This window comes from Gymnoscopelus braueri (genome assembly GCF_963280865.1).
Source record: "Gymnoscopelus braueri genome assembly, chromosome: 8".
Lineage (NCBI taxonomy): Eukaryota > Metazoa > Chordata > Actinopteri > Myctophiformes > Myctophidae > Gymnoscopelus > Gymnoscopelus braueri.
In genome coordinates this window covers 9936695-9956694 of record NC_137609.1, presented here as the reverse complement: position 1 = coordinate 9956694, position 20000 = coordinate 9936695, and the positions used below count along the sequence as shown (strand labels likewise).

Sequence of the window (20000 nt, the reverse complement as noted above, 5' to 3'; positions counted from 1 at the left end):
CTGCTCTTCAATTGTATTTAAAGATTAACATGAATTGACTTAACTTTCATGTCCGACATATTGCACTGTTGTATAAATAAAGTTTATTTTACCTCGGCAGGCCAGATGACAGTAGGCTGAGAGTCATCCTGCTGCACTGATCTCTCAACCACAGCATACTTCTCCACCTGCACACAACATACAGGGAAATAATCCACACAGGACGTTATGCTTGATGGACTAGGCGGTGGGAGACCTTATTGGGCACATGATCAGTGATCACTTAGCTGCTTTCCAAAGCTGGCGCGATCACCCAGCGCCAGACAGTAAAAACCATCACTTTTACTTATTATTATAGGTTGATAATTAGAATAATACAAGCTTAGAATAAGACAATACTTTTTAAATAAAACCTAACAAAGAATGAGTCAATAATTTAACGTGAATAATAAGGAAAGACAAATTCAGCCTATCTGGGAGAGAAACATGTCATGCATATCAAACAATAATGGTTAATAACAGTTGTTTTTGATCAACTCATTTGATAATTTCAATAGCCCAATCTGATCACCTGGTAGATCAAAAAGAGGTGATTACCAGATCTACAAGCTGACAACAAGTCGCATCATGACACACTGTCAGATTGCAGATCTGTTCTTTTTGGAAAGTACCCCTGGTGTGATGGAGTATTTACGTTTTACCGAGTGAGTTGGCAGAGGGTATTACGCGACTTACATCAATTTCCTTCGGTACACTGAGTTGGCAGTTGCTTTGTTTCCACGTGTCTACACCCTGAGTGAGAGAAAGAGAGAGAGGGAGAGATTCAAAGACAGCATAGCTTCTAAATATGGTGTGTGTGTAAAAATAGCCAGGCGGGTCAATAACACAGACTTCACAGTGACAGATGTAGCCAGGCTTTATATGGAGTTCTCCAATAGAACACTAACAGTAGACACATTGGAAAAGGAACAAACTGCACACTGCTGTTGTTGCCCACCAATAGTATACTGATCATCAATAAGTAAAGAGGATGAATGTGAATGGTATATGATGGTGTAACTATGAGACAATATCAAACAAAGATGTGCAGGAATGACCAAAATCAGATTCAAAATGTGTCCATATGTTTTTTCGTAAATTAATGCCCTAGTCTGTCATACTACATTGTCACACAAAAGTAGCAAAAATAGCCGATCTACAAGCTCAATACACGTTGTATCGCAACGCGTTTTTGAGCTTGTGGATCTGCCATTTTTGCAATATTTGCAATTTTTGTTTGAAAATTCGTAATGTAGAACTGACATTTCCCGACTTGGAGATCTTCAGGTCGATGACCAGGGGAGCAGGCTTCCTCTCCTTCCTCCTCTGCAGGTAATCATAAAGGCGGAGCTGTGGAGGCGTTGGCAGGTGAGACAGCTCCTGTTGTCGGTTCAGAGACGCCCGGGAGTGCCTCTTAAAACACCTGCAACACACGCGCGCGCACACACACACACACACACACACACAGGTCAGCTCAAGAATGCATGTCTTATGACAGTGGTTCTCAAACTTTTTCATGTCAAGGACCCCCAAAATGATATGTATTTGGCCGTGGACCATCCATCTCAAAATACTTTGTTCCAGTGAACAAATCGGTGCCGCGCTATGAGCACTATATGCTTGTATATCTGCAATTTTTGAATAGCCAAAGTATAAAAGGTTAAATACATTTAAACACAAGGCATATTAACACATTTTGCTGGGTTCCAGGGAGAACCAACATCTTATGAAATAGGTACAGTGACACGCCAATCGTGTGTGAGAGTAAGTGAGAATGCCAACTTAAACTATTAAAAATAGGAAATAGAAAATGTAACAGCTATTAATTGATTAGACATTAGACATAGACACACTTTTATCATTTCCTTAAATATGAATGACAAGTGTTGGTACACTTTATGAGTATGAGTTTATGAGTTTCTGTAGCATAAATACCTATTAGAGATGAGATATTTATTAATATTCATAAATCATGAGACATTAGAATCGTTATGATCGAAGTGTATCAATAAATATCTCGTCTCCAATAGCCATTAAAGTTACACTTCTTAATTGGATACATTTATACACTACTATCATGTTGTTAACCACCATTGCTTAGCTGTATGACTGTGAAACAGCGAATGGCATCCATCCAGGCATCCATCCATCCATACCCAGCCCACTTTCCCCAGGCTAAATATAGAATGAAAACTGTTTTCTGCACTGTGATGAATAATACCGTTTCATGGAGCGAGTGTTCATCTTCTGTTTGTTGTAGAGCAGCCGGTTGGCCGTGCACGTGACGGAGATGGAAGGGTCCAGACACAGAGGCTCCGCCGTGGCCAGGATCAACTGACTCTCCAACTGCAGCTTATCGTCCTACGTATGAAACAAAGACAAACATTATTCCACTAAAAAGGTACTAGGTAGTAGGATATATATCGGAAATTTACAAAAGCGGGACGATATTTGTATTTTGTACTAATGCCTAATTCAAAAGGTTCCCAAACTACAAATTGTCAAACATGGCCTGCACCGCTGGCGTAGCGGTCCAGGCACCTAGGCTCAGTACCTAGGCCTTTGCTGCATGTCACTCCCTATCTCTCTCTCCCCATTTCCTGTCAGCCTACTATCCTGTCAATAAAGGCATAAATGCCCAAAAATAAATCTTAAAAAAAAAGAAAAGAATTGTCAAACATGGCCTGCACCGCTGGCATAGCGGTCCAGGCACCTAGGCTCAGTAACTAGGCCTTTGCTGCATGTCACTCCCTATCTCTCTCTCCCCATTTCCTGTCAGCCTACTATCCTGTCAATAAAGGCATAAAAGCCCAAAAATAAATCTTTAAAAAAAAGAAAATGGTGAAACATTGGCCAAATTGTCAAATATTACCTAAGAAAGAGGCACAACTTGTGAAAATAGTCGTTCTACAAGCTTCTATTTTCACAATATGTATCTGTGGAACCGAGTCAAACTAAATGCCTCAACTCGTACAATTCCAAGTGCTTGTCAGGATGGGGGGGTCCCCAGTTCAAATATGATTATTTTCGGGGGTCACAGCCTGAAAGGTTTGGGAACCCTTTGCCTAATATTTATACTCTGTTGCATGATGGCACAGAAATGTTTTGACTTACAAGCTCTCAACGCAGCATGGATGCGTGCAACAAGGTATGAATCGGGCAAATGTCTTTGTTTCATAGAATAGATAAGTATGTAGATTGTGGATAAAGAGGTAAAAGTAATTACCCGCTATAAGTGAATTTATCTCCACGTGTATTTTGTATAGTAAGTATAAAGAAGAACATTTGATTTCAAGCACTACTGAAATATAAAATAGGGTAAACAATAAACTAGAATAAAACAAACTTGCACAGACAGTGGAATCAGATGTCTTTTAGTTCACAGAGTTCAACTACATTAATTATGGATATCGGAATCTTTGTGGGAGAGAGATATCTTGTTTTCCAAAATATCATAATCGGTATCAGCCTTGACAAAATCCATATTGGATGACCTCTAGGAACTTAAAACTGACTTCTGGACTGCCTCAAGCATTGTTGTACACAACTGGGACAGCATATGATCTACTTCTGTTTATGGATAAATATTTTTGTTGATATCAGAGCACTGATTCAACTAAAGGCCAGCCGTGAATAGATTCTAGTGTTGTTTTCGTTTATAGTGCGCAGGCTGTTTACCTGTGTCCATTTGTGGTGGTCACTGGTCATCGAATGGACATCACAGATCAGCGTCTGGAAGGGATGAAAGACATATCAGTAAACTTGGCTTGTTTAAGTTTTAAGCCTTGTTTCTCAAAGTGGGGTCCTTGAAGGGGTTCCAGGGGGTCCCAAGCAAAATGACTTAATATCTGCTTAACAACATTAACCCTATTCTATACTTCTGCATTTTTTTTAATAGCTGATCTCCAAGCTCACAAATGTTGTGAGCTTGGAGATCTGCTATCTTTAAAACGTTTGAAACATTTATTTTCTGATATGTGTCCTTGGCACAAAATATTTTCATATGGTGGTCTGTGGCCAAATACATATCAATCTTTCTGTGTGTTCTATTTTTTGTTCTGTGCAGTTGAATTGATATTTATCAAACAGAGTGTGAGGGGGGGGGGGGGGTTACCTGCATAGTGGGTCGTAGAAGGATGTGTCTGCTCTGGTATGTGGGCATCTTAGTGTTACCAGACTGCCTGTAGTCTCTCACCTCCACGATGACACAACCACAGTGGAAGATGTTCACCTAAAGACACGAGGAATAAGGAGGATTTACACCCAACACACATATACATAGGAAACAACATAACAACCTAATTGTCTGCGGTGATGGTGGTTGGGATTAGTAGTGGTTGGGGCAAAGTGAGAGAGAGTGTGATAGAGTGAGAGAGAGAGTGAGAGTCTCTAACCTGTGATTTCTCCAGCAGGTCCACCAGTATGGGGGGTAGTTCCTCTGCATCCAGGTATTCCAGCAGTTCTCCTTCCTCGTAGGGCAGACGGATGGTCTCAGAGTCTGTACATTCATTCACACAACACATACGGTTCACATAGATGTATATTAAATAATCAACCATCAAGAGGGTTTATTTGTCACTCACTCATACACGTACAAGCGGCGTCATTTTTGGTGCATCACAGCCGCATATAAAAGATAATACCGGGTTTCAAAGAAACAAAAAAGAGCCATACTCCAAACCTTCTTTAAAACCCATTTAGACCGGGAACCCCTATACATAACTATACCTTTCAATCCGGGAACCCCTTTTGGGGTTGTTGTTGCTATGTACAGTAAATAGCAACAGATTTTTTTTGTAATTTTTGAATAAATATTTGAAGTTTTTCAGAAAACTTCAGGATTTAGAAGGCGTTTTTTTTAATCGGGTTAAAAGGAACTCTAGCAGCAAGAAGCAGTGGGTGATGTGCAAATCTGACACAATTATAATTAATATATAAATATTTGAAAAAAAACTCTTCTATTGTGTTCGCGCACGCCTAGGCCTGTCACAATATTGCATAATCGTCTAATTGCAATAATTTGAGATAATCGCATAATCGTCATAATTGTTTCCATGTTGAAAAATGTTCATACATTTTAAAATATAAGAAAGCAGAAATAGCAGATCTACAAGGTTACAAGCATCACAAAGTGACACTTTGTAAGCATAGATCAGCTATTATATGTATTATCAAATATGTCAGTAATAACTTTGCATATTTAAATTATTGGTCTTATCTGCCCTGTGCAACTTTTGATTATGAAGCCTAAAAGCCAAACAGAAATAAAAAATTTCCAGTGTTCGATGCCAAAAACCCAATTAATCGCAATTATGTGTGGGACAATTAATCGTCAACTTAAAATGTGTTAATTGTGACAGCTAGCCCTGTGTGTGTAAAACGCAGGTAAATGATTGAAGCCTCTTACCTGATCCATTCTTGCCTCTGAGCATCAGAGAGTAGCCTTCGTTCCCCGGGTACAGGTTGACCACTAGACAGGACACTGACTCCTGGGAGACCAGCTTCTCCAGTAGGTTCACATTTCTCCTCAGGTTCTTCAAGGAGAACAACAGGGACATAAAGTGAGACATAAAAGGAGTAGCTCCTCACCAGAATGAGCATGATGAACCCTGAAACGTTGCTTGTATAACGTCCACCTACTGAAACTGAAATGCAACCGGTTTTGGTACAATTAAATCAGTGGTTTTCAACCCTTTTCATATCAAGGTCCATTATTTATTCGGCATTTGAGCCACGGACCACCGTTTGATGAGATTTAGCCTCTCAGACACAAAACGTAGAATATTTTGTTATCGTTGGATAAGATTTTGTCAAAATAACAATCCTTCTCCATTCACTAATTGTGTAGACTTCTTGTCAATTAAGTAACGCAGATGTTTGACAATAATGTAACTCTTGAGAGCGTAAAATGAAACCAAATGGACCCTTACGGGTCCATTTGGTTTCATTTTACTCTCTCAAGAGTTAAGAACTATTTTTACTACTTTTGGAAAATGTTGGAATTGTTTTTAACTCTTACCCTGCCAGAGTTTTTTCAGAACAGTCTGTAGCCTCTGCCAGGGTTTTGACCGATTTTGGTACCTTTTCGCATAGCCACAAAATATGTTTCTCAAGTATGATTGATCCCCAGAAAATTTCTAATCACAGATGAGATTCAGGTGTGGTTTCACAAATGTCATGTGTTGTTTGATGTTTGAAAATAGCTCAAAACCAGTGGTTTCAAACCAAAAAACATTGTGAATTGTTTGTCCGTTTCAATTTTAACATTGAAGTGGATGGAGCAGCAAATCTTTGGAAATTGTTATCTCCTTATTCGTTTGGAATATCGAAAAGGTGTCAATACTAAATAATTAGAGAATCTTTATAGAAATTTTTCTTTTTTTTTTTTTTTTTTTTTTCAGGGCGTTTTTAAACGTCTTTGGCAGGCAACAGCTAATTTCTCAAAGACGTTTATAAACGTCTTTGGCAGTTATAGAGTTAATTGATGAAAAGTTGTGATTTTTTTCTGTTTAAACTTTTTTAAATCTTTTGAAATTATATATATATAAAAAAAATTATGCAGGAAACAAAAAAAGGGGATATCAACCCATACAAATTGGTCACTGTTTGGGAAAAAGTGATCTAGAGATACAGTAAGTATGATTATACACACCTTCAGTTCTGGCTCTTTCTCACATTCGTCTATATAAAGCTCATAGAGCTTCTGGTATAAACTCTTCTTCCCACCAGAAGAGGTTCTCCTTTTGGCCGGTCGCTGTCGAGCACTTTCTACAATGTACTGTTGGAACAGAGAGCACACATCACATTTAATACAGTTTGCAATAATGTGATCAATATAGACGCTTCACAACTAGAGCCCGACCGATGCCAGATATTTCGGTCCAATGTTGTCAAGAGTCACAGACCACCGATTACAGATGTTTTCACCGATATTTTGTCAAAAAGTGCAACATCCATAGTGCAACAGCCTTGAAACCAGTGTCAACCTGACAACCAATATGAGGTCTTTTAAGCAGCAAACTAAAGCATGTCTATTAGAAAAGGTCCCTCCATAGAAGGTCATTTGTCTAGGGAAAGATAGTGGAGCGCTTGTTTTTAAATATATATATGCTACTGTCATTTGTTTTGGATTGTAATGTAATGTGTTTTTAACTTATTAACTGTTGCTTGTGAAGAGGACCACAATGGAAATAAGTCTTAGGGCTTTACTGTGTTCATCCTCGAACTGCTGTGGTTTTATTGCATTTCAAATAAATCAAATCTTTAACACATTGGGTGCCAGAGGTTTATTAAAATATTATACGTTGAGTGCCAGCATTTCTTCCATCCACTTGCGTTATACATTTCGTGCTGTGAGAAGCCCCGACGCGGAAATGCATGTAAACAAAGCGTGCGTGCGAGACGGCGGAGGGTCCCGACTAACGCCTGGAACAATAATATTTCCAACGCGACCCTCCATTGCAGCGTGATCGCCGATCGAAAACGGCTCGTTTCCACCACATTAAAAAGAAATGGAGATATTAAGCTTTTAATCAAGGAGATAACATTGAAAACGCCGACCGGAAGGATTTTTGACATGGAGCCACATCCAGCTTCTTCTTCTCAGAAACTGCTTGGGTGATGTCAAAGTTTCGTTTTAGCGCCCCACGTGGCCCACATGTATAAAAATAGAATTGGGTCAAAAACGGTCCGGACCGTTTTCGGCACTTCTCGTTTGGACCCTCAAAAACGGTCCGGACCGTTTTTGGCATTCAATGTGTTAATACATTTGAAAAACTTAAAAGTTTATGTTTGAGAACATTTCACTTATAGTACACGCACACATTTATTAACATGCCCAAACTAGGGACGCCAGAAAGTGGCTAAACATTGGGACACATTGGCTACATAATAGCCAAAACGTGGCTATTATGATGTCATCAACAAAAGTAAAATAATGAGTGATATATCGGCCTGATCGATATATAATCCATCTGGCCCTATTCAAAACTGAGAAGTGTGCTAAAATGCACGCACAATCACACAGAACATGTTACGTGAGGGCCTTACCTCGGCACGATCCAATGCATATTCTAAAACTTGTTGCTGAAGAGGGGGAAGAAGAAAAAAACACATTACAACTATTTTCCACCCAGTGCCAAACTGACAGTGATGTCAAGCACTGAGTGCTTTTGGTCTAGGTTTAGGTACTTGATATCGTCTCTGTCGGGTGGAAACCTCATATGTCACAAAACTGTTACTTTTCAGAAATGAAAAGATTAGCAAAAATAGCAGATCGACAAGCTTGAAACGTGCTACGTTTCGAGCAAGTGGATCTGCTATTTTTTATACTTTTGTGTGACGCTGTAGTATGATCAAGTGGGGCGTTCATTTACGGGGAAAAAAAGACAAAAAGTTAAAATATGGATAAGAGGTTTCTGCCCGACAGCAACGATATGGCAATCATTGAAGGCTTTGGTATAGGCAGGGTTTAGGTACTTGATATTTGCTTACCATTGTGGTCCACCACCAGATGCAAGGTCAGTGACAGTAGACGATCCTGCCTGTTCCGCCAGCCTCACACCGTCACCTTCCCAAAGCCACCATTCACACCCTGTGTACGACAAGGTAACGCAGGACAAACATGTTATAGACGTGGCCCAGAACACGCTGATAAATAAAACACACTTTGCACTCAGCATAGTTCGCCCAGTTCTAAGGATAGTATAGCTAACTGGCCAGAGAGATGATGTGTTTTTCCAGTTCCTTCTTCTCTCACCTGGGCTGAGGTGAAAGACAGAGGTGGTGCTAGGCTGGAGGGGTTCAATGGGGAGGTGTTAATTTGCAATATGACACTGGTTCGCGATGTCGGGTCTGGGGACCACCAGGAGTTCACTCCAAACGGACCCTTACAAATCATGGGCCCTTAATGGTCCATTTGGTTGCATTGTCTTAACTGTTCGGGTCCACCCATAAACAACAAGGCTTGCACACTGACAAATTAACACTGAGGCTCGACTTTGGATGAAAAAATAGTCTTTTACTTGCAACACAAGTAGTTAGTAACACAAGAGAGTGGACGTTTCGGTCCTAGGACCATCATCAACACTGTTGGGGTTAGATTATCTCTGAGGATTTTACAGGGGTATATTGGTGTCCCAGAGTTAAAACACTGGGACCCCTGAAATAAATGAGTAAAAGTTGAAGAACCAGTGCAATATGAGTTGGAGGGAGAGTTACCAGCAGCACCACCACTGAAGAGGTGGCAGCACCACACAGCAACTTGATTTTCTTTGTAAACAAAGCCATGAACTCATTGAAAGCACGTCTGTCCAAAACCAAAACATGACCCCCAGTACCCCCCTATGACACAGCTATGACCCTGGGTTGTTGTCTCTTCCAAAGAGACAACCTTCATACTAAAAGAAGATCCTGTATCACACAGGCATAATGCCATACACACACAGACAGCTAACTAAAGCTTAAGTTAACCACTTTAACTGTTTACTTAGTGGGTATTTGATGACTTTGGATAAGGCAAAAAGTGTGATATAACAACAACAGCAGTGACAGCAAAAGCCAGACACATCAGAAGAGGCTAAAACAGCAACAAGCTCGTTCTTCATGGAGGAGGTGGCCTAGAATAAACATACCAAGGATGCGTCTGTGATGTCACTAACAACCAGGAAGTGTGTGTGTAGACATTGGGGGGGAAATATATAAACTATTATATAACTAAATAAACTAATATATGCATTTTAGAATAAATAAATAAAAAGTCCCAACGAAGACACTTCTTCTGTTCCACATTTTCCTAACATTTCTGTTATTTTAACATCCTAACAATGTGGAATCAAAACCAAACAATTACAATCACTTGTTTACTCGCATAAACAAGATGTAACACTAATTCATCTTGAAAATATTAACGTTATAAGCAGTTGTGGAAAGTAACTAAGTACATTTACTCAAGTACTGTACAATTTTGAGGTATTTATACTTTAGGTATTTATTTCCAATTTCCAATATCTCGGATCCTATTGTACTTTTACTCCACTACATTTATTTGAAAACTTTAGTTACTAGTTACTTTGTAGATTTTGATTATTATTATTACATACATTAACCAGCCCTACATACATTCTGGCCATTTGAAAATGAAAGATATACAAGCTCACAATGCGTCGGATGCGACACATTGTGAGCTTGTAGATCTGCTATTTTCAAAAAGATTTTTATACATTTGAAAAACTTGTGAAATGGGACATTATGCATAATGTGTAGTTTCTACTTTTGGTACTTTAAATACATCTTAATACCAATAGTTTTGTACTTTTACTAAAGTAAATTTTGACTTCCAGACTTTTACTTGTAACAGAGTAATTCTACACTGCAGTATTTATTGATACTTTTACTTAAAGTAAAACAAGCGAGTACTTTTCGCACCACTGGTTATAGGCAGCCAGCTTCTGACAGATGTTCAAGTTTAGTCGTGACGTCGCTGTCGTGCCCTTGCCATCATCGTCCTATATGTGGGGCTAACGCGGCTAACTTTAGCATGCTAGCCTGTTCCTGTTAGAGAGACCATAGCCTGCAAGTTAGTGTGTGTTAGCCTGGTGGCTAAACGCTAACCAAAACGATCCTATCCGCGCGGCCGTCGGGAGCGACGCCGCTCCCAGCGGCCGCCGCCGGGCCTCACCTGGTCGGGTTGCATAGCAGGTGGAAGGAGGAAGCCTCCGTGTAGAGCCTGGACTTCAGTGTGTTGGTTCATTGAGATGAAACTACGGGGCAGCGGCCATCTTCTATTCCAGTGTGACAACAACAGCCTGACTTCCGGTTCGGTCACACGGCGGGCGACGTCGTCGCGTCGCGAGCGGCAGTGAGTGAGTGAGTGAGCGAGTGGGCGGAGTTTAAAGGCCAGTCCACACCAATGCAACTCTTTGCAACTACTTGCAACCATTATTAGTCCATGAGATTTCATTATCGAAAGAGTGGGCAAAAGCAAAACCATACCTATATTAAATTGTTTATAGGGTCAATATAAGTAAATAAATATATGATAACCTTTCCACAGGAGCAGTTTTTTCATATTTATCACACATTTTGTTATTTTCCCCATACGTACATTACAGGTGAAACAATGACAATTTTTTTTATCGTAATGAAACTTCCCCAGTTGATTACTTACATGAAGACAATGATTTATCGTATTACAAGTTTTATGAAATTGTATATTTAAATATGCAAATTAGGCATTTAGTCCATGAGCCAGAGCCCCAAAATTGAGCCAGATATTGAATATTCCCTCGTTAAAAACCTTTGACTCCAACATCTTAACAAAATGAAATAAGAATGTTCACTCTGGCTTTGTCCAATGTTCCAATGTTGATTCTGGAAAGTTATGCAAATTCTGGCATATTTTCCTAATGCCTAATTTGCATATTTAAATATACAATTTCATAAAACTTGTGATACGATAAATCATTGTCTTCATGTAAGTAATCAACTGGGGAAGTTTCATTACGATAACAATTTTTTTAATGTTGTAATTTTTTCACCTGTAATGTACGTATGGGGAAAATAACAAAATGTGTGATAAATATGAAAAAGCTGCTCCTGTGGAAAGGTTATCATATATTTATTTACTTATATTGACCCTATAAACAATTTAATATAGCTATGGTTTTGCCCACTCTTTCTATAATCATTGCTCAATTTTGGGGCTCTGGCTCATGGACTATATCCCCAATGGCAGTTCTGCACAGTGGTGGAAAGTAGCTACTACTATATTTACTCAAGTATTGTACTTAAGTACACTTTTGAGGTATTTTTTACTTTACTGGAGTATTTCCAATTTTCAATACTTTTACTTCTACTCCACTACAACTCAGAGGCAAATATTGTACTTTTACTCCACTACAATCATTTGAAAACTATTATAAAACATACATTGCCTACTTTAGCCCTATTTTGTACCTAGGCTATTTGAAAATAGCTGATCTACAAGCTCACAACTTAACTTAACTTAATAAAACATTTGAATATTTTTTCCACCACTGCAAGGAGTTGCATTGGTGTGTGGACTGTCACTGGCCTTAAAAGGATCTGGCTAATAAGCCAAATGCCTTACTGTAACCTTAGGAAGTCTTAAGTTGGTTTTTATTTTCACATACATTACATAAATTCCATAGGGCTGGACCACACATGGATAAATTACATCATCTTGCGACGGGCGTTGCCCCAATTGAGTGAAAGATGAACTATTTCTAAAATATTTAAGGTTGTTTTTGTAAAATGTTTTTCATTTTACATTTTAGTTATAGAGGACAATTTAATGTTTTAAGGCATATTTGGCTTATTAGCCAGGGATCCTTTTAAAACTATTTTGTAAGGAGTTGCGAGTTGGTGCGGTCTGGCCCTCAGAAAAGCACCGTTATTACTTTGTCGTATGACAGTCGCACGGGCGAAGAAAATATAGCTTATGTACATTGTTTCCCAAACAGTATTTCATAAATAACATGAAAATATCTAATAATTTCCATAAATACATGTAAGAAAAAATAGTTGTGAGCTTGTAGATCTGCTATTTTCACTAGTTTGGGTCCCGTGCAAACGTGTAATTTCTCTTTTGGGTCTTGAGCTAAAATGTTTGGGAACCACTGGCTTAGTACATGTTGTGAGCTTTTACATCTGATATGTTCAGCTGTCTATGTTTGGGCATTGCACTAAACCAGGATTTAAAAAAAAAAATTGGGCTATTAGGCCCATTGCAAGTTGCTATACTCTGTCCTCTACCCTGAGCCATCCCACCCTATAGCAAAATGAGCAGGTTAAATGAGTTGTAGGTGTGAGGCCAAGCAGTAGCCTGACCAGTTTGTTTTGGGATGCCTAAATTATAAACACACCTTTGATAGTAACTGACTACCTGCAGTGGTGTAAAGTAACTGTTGTGATTTCGGTTGACCAACATGGTCCCTAAGAGTCTCCATCTACAAGAGTGGTGGTGAGTGAAGGTTTCTCTTGAGTCGCACGTGCGTAGAACCGGTTGACGCCAGGCAGTATCACATGACAAGCTCTCAAGTTTAATACACACATAGAGAATATCTATAGTATTGCACAGTGGATACATGACGTGATCGGAAGATATGGAACAAGGAAAAGAACAGAATGGATAGGAATAGAACATACATCTTGTATCATCAGTTTCTCTGATAAAGTAGTTGATGGTCATCGTATCACGGATAACAATATGCTTACGTAGATGCACGTGCGTGCTGAGTCAAGCAGATGACCAAACAATCACAAACTGGAAACTTTCCACTGTGGTGATATTTTAGTTCTCCAGGAATGAGATGATGGGGTCAGCTCTCAGCTTCTCCTCTCTCAGGTCCTCCTCTAGGACAGTGCTTCTCAAACCTTTTCATGTCAAGGACCCCCAAAACGATGTATATTTGGCTAAATTGATCAAAATTTTCGATATTAAAAAAAAATACTTAGCAGATGTACAAGCTCGCAGCGTAAAGTGACGCGCCGTGAGCTTGTAGATCTGCTGTTTTTGAACAGCCAACATATAAGTTGATAAAGTGGTTAAAATAATTGTGACGCTATATTAACTAATTTAGCTGGGGACCCCTTGGTAGTTGGTACAGAGTTAGTTAAGTTATTTGCAGCTTAGTTGCCCTCAAAATAGCCCATGTGACCCGTTACGGTAAAGAATTATAATATATATTTTATGATCAATATCATATATTTATTACTCACAGACAGTTCTCTGAACTTTGATCTCTCGCCAAACAAATTCTATTTTAACTCTTCCTGAAACGGCAGATGTTGAGAGCTTGCACAAAAATAATCTCACCCTTTTACATCTGTAATCATGTGATGTGACACTAAAGTCTTCTGATTCCTGCCTCCAGACCAAATTTACTGGTTTTGATAATATCATATATTTATTACTCACAGACAGTTCCCTGAACTTTGATCTCTCGCCAAAAAAAAATATATAGTATGTCTGTTCACCAGTTCAATGGAATCCACTTCACAATGACCTACTCTACCTCTGATAAAACGAAATTACTATATATTTTTTGATCAACAAATCTTTCACTTTGAACTGCTTGAATTCTGCACATTAATCATGTTCATAATGAAGATGACAGACCTAAGTGTCCCTGCCTGTTGCATTGTGTAAAAGGCTTTATTTGACCCTGTAAGCTCAACCATGGTATCCCACCATTGTACACTAGGGGGCAGAGATGTATTGCAAAATTAACACCCCCAGTTAAACAGTCCAACACAGCTCTGGTGTGGTTTGTCAGAATTAATTGTGACAAACCACAGTTCATTAGTTGGAATAAAATAATGTAGCCCAGTATCACTTCAGGACAGGGGCGTCAAACTGGTTTTATTTTAATGAGGGGAGGGAAAGAATTGGTTTAGGATGACATTTGTAATGTATTGCAAAGGATCACTTTATTGTCACATCACAGGTTTACAGGTGTGGGAGAAATTAGTTTTCAGGGAAAACTCCATCATTTTTGTTATTTCCAGAAGAAGGAAGAAAAAATAAGAGGGGACAGGGAGCAAGGAGAAAAAAAAGAAAAATCTAAAACAAACAAAAATATATTATATTCACAAATAATATCCATCTGGTACAGCATGTACGTATATGAGAAACCCGGAGAATAAATTACCTGGAGCTACACAGCTATTGTCTCTTCATATTTCCACTATGGCAGAGTGAGTAAGGTGTCATTTGTGTGCAGGGGTTGACACTAGTTCTCAGAGGCCCTTGCCCGTCGGGCAAGTACAGGTCAAGCTCTACTTGTGTTATGCCCACTTGCCCGAGAAGTACGTCAAATTAATGTTAAATCCGATCGATAACTGTCGAGTGGCGACAGTCACTTTGACAATCTGAATGAGTGCAACTGCTACTTGTAAAAAGGTAGCATTATTTGTTCTTCATGAATAACCAATAATATTTGCTGAAGACTGTTGCTTCCTAGTCTCGCGTTACCAGACTGTTGCCTCCCACAATTTACAAATGTTTCCGGCATACAGTCTGGGACTCGGAAGCTCTGATCATGTGTAAGGGGAAAGCGGATGCCCCTCCCCTACCCACTTCCGTTTTAGCATTGTGCAGTAGCGCAAAGGAGTCCGACTGGAATCAACGAATCTCATAAACATCGTTTATGTCTACTAGTGTCTTCTTTCACAGTTTTTTCGGCGTTAATTCCATGATACTTTTCTCAGTTTTCTGTAATAAACAATCCTCGCACAAATAACATGAATCTACCGCTCCTATGACTCTATGCTTCCGCCTCTGTTCTGTTTCCACTGGGACTACAGGTCCGCGGGCACCGCGTCGTGATTGGTCGAATGTCTTTCCGGTCTGAACAACTTCCGTTAAACAGCTTTCGGGAAGTGGAGTTCCAGACTCTATATAGCATTCAGAGATTGTGGAATAGTTGTCTGGTGACGCGAGACTAGTTGCTTCCCCATTCAAATGCACTTGCCCGTCGGCAAACTGAAAGCAAACTCCACTTGCCCGAATGTTTTATTTAGGCTACTTGACACGGGCAGTCGGGCAACCAAACCCCTGTGTGTGTGTGTGTGTATGTGTGTGTGTGTGTGTGTGCGTGCGCGTGCGTGCGTGCGTGCGTGCGTGCGTGCGTGCTTCCTCCGTCCGTCCGTCTGTCCGTCCAGAATGTCTGAGCACGCACGCACGCACGCACACACGCACTCACTCACTCACACACACTGAGGTCTCATTCCTGAGACTATATGCTGGCATGGTCTGCCACCTTTTCAAGTTTTGATTGAATACTTAATTAGTCAGAAATGCAGCGTTCACTTGATGTGAACTGCATGAGACAGTGTAGACAGCTTCCAGATGTCCCTGGCACAAAACATTTTCAGATGGGGGGTCCGCGGCCAATATCAATTTGGGGGTCTTTGACATGAAAAAGATATGTCGGATGTATACTGTCGTTCATTGCTAATTAAGTGTTTTCTTATGTTTTCTTATTTTTTGACTCCTAATATGTCACTACTCTTAGCTGCATCATAGAGTACTTATTGTCCTCTGTATCTGTACCTAACTGCTGTGCTGCCTCTGGTGACTTAATTTCCCTGGGATCAATAAAGGTCTATCTATCCATCCGTCTGTTCGTCCGTCCGTCCGTCGCATAATTAATTTCTGCCACCCAATGCTGCTACCCACCCAATAAAGGCAAACAGTTGCATTTATTAACAAACTGTATGGCATAAATTAAGCACAAACATAATACGCATGCATGTTCCATAGTCGGCAGCATTACGCCCCAATATTGCAACACCTAATCTAAAAACACATTATCAACGCATAATATGACTATGCCTTTGCCTTGTACAGTTGATGCATGCTGCAAATTGTCCCTACAGCGTTACATCACACAGCCCTGAGTAGGCCACCCGGCCTGGCGGAGATAATGTGCTCTGCGGTGTTGCCCTTTCTCATTTAGATGTAGTTTTTACTTGACCACACATGCTAAGAATGTTATTTCCATAGAGTGTTTAGACAGATGCAGCATATGTTGATGTTTACCAGGTATCTTAGTTACTTAATATGCTAGGGTGATGTTTATACCTGGTATCCTAGTTTCTTTGAAGTACTACATTGTTTTCTTTGGACTATTTATGTGACCATGTGCACCCTGTCGTCTGGGGTTCATGCCCATTACACTCTGTAGTCACTCTGGATAAGTCTACTCAATGCCCAAATTGTAACTGATTGTAATTGTTCAGAATTACATGTGGGATCTCACTGACATTAAGAGCTGGGAGGGTGACTCAGTCACGCACACACATTGTAACATTATGTTTTGTCCAAGTGATGACAACAGGCCACTCTACTGTTAAATGTGTTCACTGTCCAAAGATTTGTCTCCATTTAGCCTGTCTACTCCGGTTGCACCCTAATGATGTAATGACAGTCCTTTATTATATCCCTTCCTCCCTCGTGCCTTGTCATGCTCTCAAGAGCAATGGAAGAGGGGCATGCCTCCTGGCGGAGGTGTGCTCTCTGCTGAGCGCCCCTTTCTAGTGTTTGATTAAGCGACGTGCATTATTACCGCATCTGCACACTTGCACAACTGTTGGGCAAGGCAATGGAAATAGGCTTACACAGTACCTTTACCGTGTCTGTCTACACTCTCGTCAGATGTGGTTTTGCCTCAGGTGCCTTCCTTTGCTGCCTTCCATAAGAGGAGAAGTATTTACCATCATTCACCTTAAACCTACATCATCATCATATGTCTGTCCAAGTACTTTCACCTCTGCCCGACCCGACCTGAGGCAACGCACATCATCGTGAGCTCTATAAACATTTATTATCCTTGCAGGTAGACACACAGTCGCCCCTTTTACGCATGGTTCAACGACTCCCAATAAAAAACAGAACTACTTCCCCATATTAGATTACATTTTAATGTTTGTTTATTTTAATGATATTCCAGACTAATGGCACAGAAGCACATCACAGGCCAATCACAGGATGGGCATTACTAAAAAGAAAACTGTGAATACAAGCCTGATTCGTACTTAGGAGTACGACGGGCGTGCCGCCAATAATTGTTGATCAGCAAGCTCACGACGATGCATTGCGAGTCGTTGTGAGCTTGTTGATCTGCTATTTGTGGTCACGCGACAACATCATATGATAGTCTAAACTAAGCACGAGTCTACTTACATTTCTATTTTGTGCTATGGCTGCCATTTCATACTGCAAAACATATGCACGCATGTTCCAAAATATATAAAAACTATTTTTTAAGCATCTGAAAACATATCGTCTCTGTCAGGTGAGAAACCTCATCCAAAACCATTACTTTTCAAATTCAAATTCTAAATTAGCAGATAAAAAAACGCTTGCGGATCGAACTTGCAGATCTGCAAACACAAAAAGTTAGAATATACGACGATATGCAAAATATTGTTATTTTTTGGATTTTAAAACATGCTATTTTTTTTTGTTTTGTTTTACTTTTCTTTTCTTGCTGGAGTCACATAAAGGCATTCCAAGCTGTATTTGCTTTAGCACACAAACCCCATCAGTGAGGATGGAACTCTCTCCTCCGGCTCCTCTTGTCAGTTAGAATCTTCTTTCAACACCATACAGAGTGTCATCGCTCTGCGTCGCTCTGTCAACACTACAGAAGGCACAGGGCGGGGGCGGGCTCACACTGGACCCGTCTCCACCTGCACCACCTGCACACACACACGCGCGCGCACACACACACACACACACACACACACACACACACACACACACACACACACACACACACACACACACACACACACACACACACACACACACACACACACACACACACACACACACACACACACACACACACACACACACACACACACACACACACACACACAGTATTCTGAAATACCACCTACATGCCAGGGCATGCACAGGGTCAGTGACTTTCACTAAAAGTGCTCTGGTTGTAAATGACCTTTGTAACCTGCTTTCGTAAGGTCCACGCTATGCTGACCCGGGGTCAGTGACCCCTTATGTACGTACATACGGCCTGTGATTGTTCAGTACTTTCATTCCGCATCCAGCACACTGAGATGGTTTGAATTTCCTTAATGAGCGTGTCGCCATCAAGTCGAATCAGTAGGCTGTTTTTATTTTATTGAGCTAATTGGACCAGAAACGAGGCTCAGAATTCTGTTTTCAGTTAGTCTCACCTCCCCAACACCACTTGTTTGATTACGAGCTGTAACAATGTCCCAAAAGTAAACCTTTGTAAGTGTGTGTGTGCGTGTGCGTGCGTGTGTGCGTGCGTGTGTGTGCGTGTGTGTGTATTGTGTAATTACTATACTTGTGAGGACCAAATGTCCCCACAAGTAATTTGAGAAATAGACATAATTGTGAGGACCATTTTCCTGGTCCTCACAACAAACGTGTGTGTGTGTGTGTGTGTGTGAGAGAGAGAAAGAATGTGATGGGATAAGTAAAACCACTTGTTTTCAGGGCCGGATTAAGAACACAAAGGGACCCTGCGGCTATACCTAATCAATGGGCCCCCTCAAAGTTATCACGCAATATTTTCAGGCTGTTTCAGGTCTTGGCTTTTCAAATAGATGTGTTGTGTTTTGGCGTTGCCGTAACACACGTGTGGCTATATGCGTGTGTGAGAGAGCGAGTGAGCGAGCGAGCGAGAGAGCGAGAGAGAGAGACCAGAGTCATAGTCAGATGATCGTAGATCTCATGCCTACTTCGCTGGGCAAGACCTAGCCGGTTGAGTGTCTAAACGGAAGTACCAGTATTAGGTGGAAGTACCGCCCAAGGAAATGACTTTGACGCTTTACAAATCTATTTACGTTCTCTGTGAATGAAACAAGTGTTGTGATTGGTCTAAAAATATTGTTTCCGGGGGAAATGCATACGGGAAATGCATACGCATAGTCCCGCCCCTATAGACACTCTCTGCATTAGGTCGTGCCCTGAGTTAAGGTAGGGAACGAGGCTACATGCCTCCCAAAATTCATTAAGAACAGTGGTTAGCAATCTCAGATCTTGACAGGATTTACACAGAATGAATTTGATATTATAGTACAGGATACAACAATCAATTGATGTTCAAATCACAAATTACAACATTTATAAACATTTATTAGGGGGAGTGTGACTCGACACAACCTATACCTACCCTGTGTGTCAGTTGGAAAAGGCTTTGACCCATCCGTGCATGATGCACGTACCTACAGTATGTAGCCACATTGAACGTGTTCACACACGCAAACCCCATACAAAAGCATCAAAAGTAGCAGGTCAGGCCTGGCGTCACTGGCGTAGCTGTCTGGGCACCTAGGCTGCTAATGCCGCTTAACAGCGAGTCACGGGTTCGACTCCTGATCACAACTACCTTTGTGCCGTGTCACTCCCCATCTCTCTCTCTCCATATCCTGTCAGTCTACTGTTTCTATCAATAAAAGGCAAA

At 40.5% G+C, this 20000-nt stretch overlaps 1 protein-coding gene across 3 annotated transcripts in view; it reads right to left on the bottom strand.

Annotated features, from left to right (window-relative positions):
• Window positions 1-10816, bottom strand: part of supt20 (SPT20 homolog, SAGA complex component) — a 28857-nt gene extending 18041 nt beyond the window's left edge. For all 3 annotated transcript variants that reach the window (XM_080435887.1, XM_080435889.1, XM_080435888.1), the window contains exons 1-12: window positions 10697-10816; window positions 8512-8611; window positions 8068-8103; window positions 6671-6796; window positions 5426-5552; window positions 4413-4516; window positions 4133-4249; window positions 3697-3750; window positions 2240-2379; window positions 1282-1441; window positions 715-771; window positions 93-167 (exon numbers count right to left, since the gene is read on the bottom strand). In XM_080435887.1, the coding sequence (XP_080292013.1) occupies window positions 93-167; window positions 715-771; window positions 1282-1441; window positions 2240-2379; window positions 3697-3750; window positions 4133-4249; window positions 4413-4516; window positions 5426-5552; window positions 6671-6796; window positions 8068-8103; window positions 8512-8514 (999 nt within the window). In that variant the 5' untranslated portion in view covers window positions 8515-8611; window positions 10697-10816. The remainder of the gene's footprint in view (window positions 1-92; window positions 168-714; window positions 772-1281; window positions 1442-2239; window positions 2380-3696; window positions 3751-4132; window positions 4250-4412; window positions 4517-5425; window positions 5553-6670; window positions 6797-8067; window positions 8104-8511; window positions 8612-10696) is intronic.
• Between the last annotated feature and the right edge of the window lie 9184 nt (window positions 10817-20000).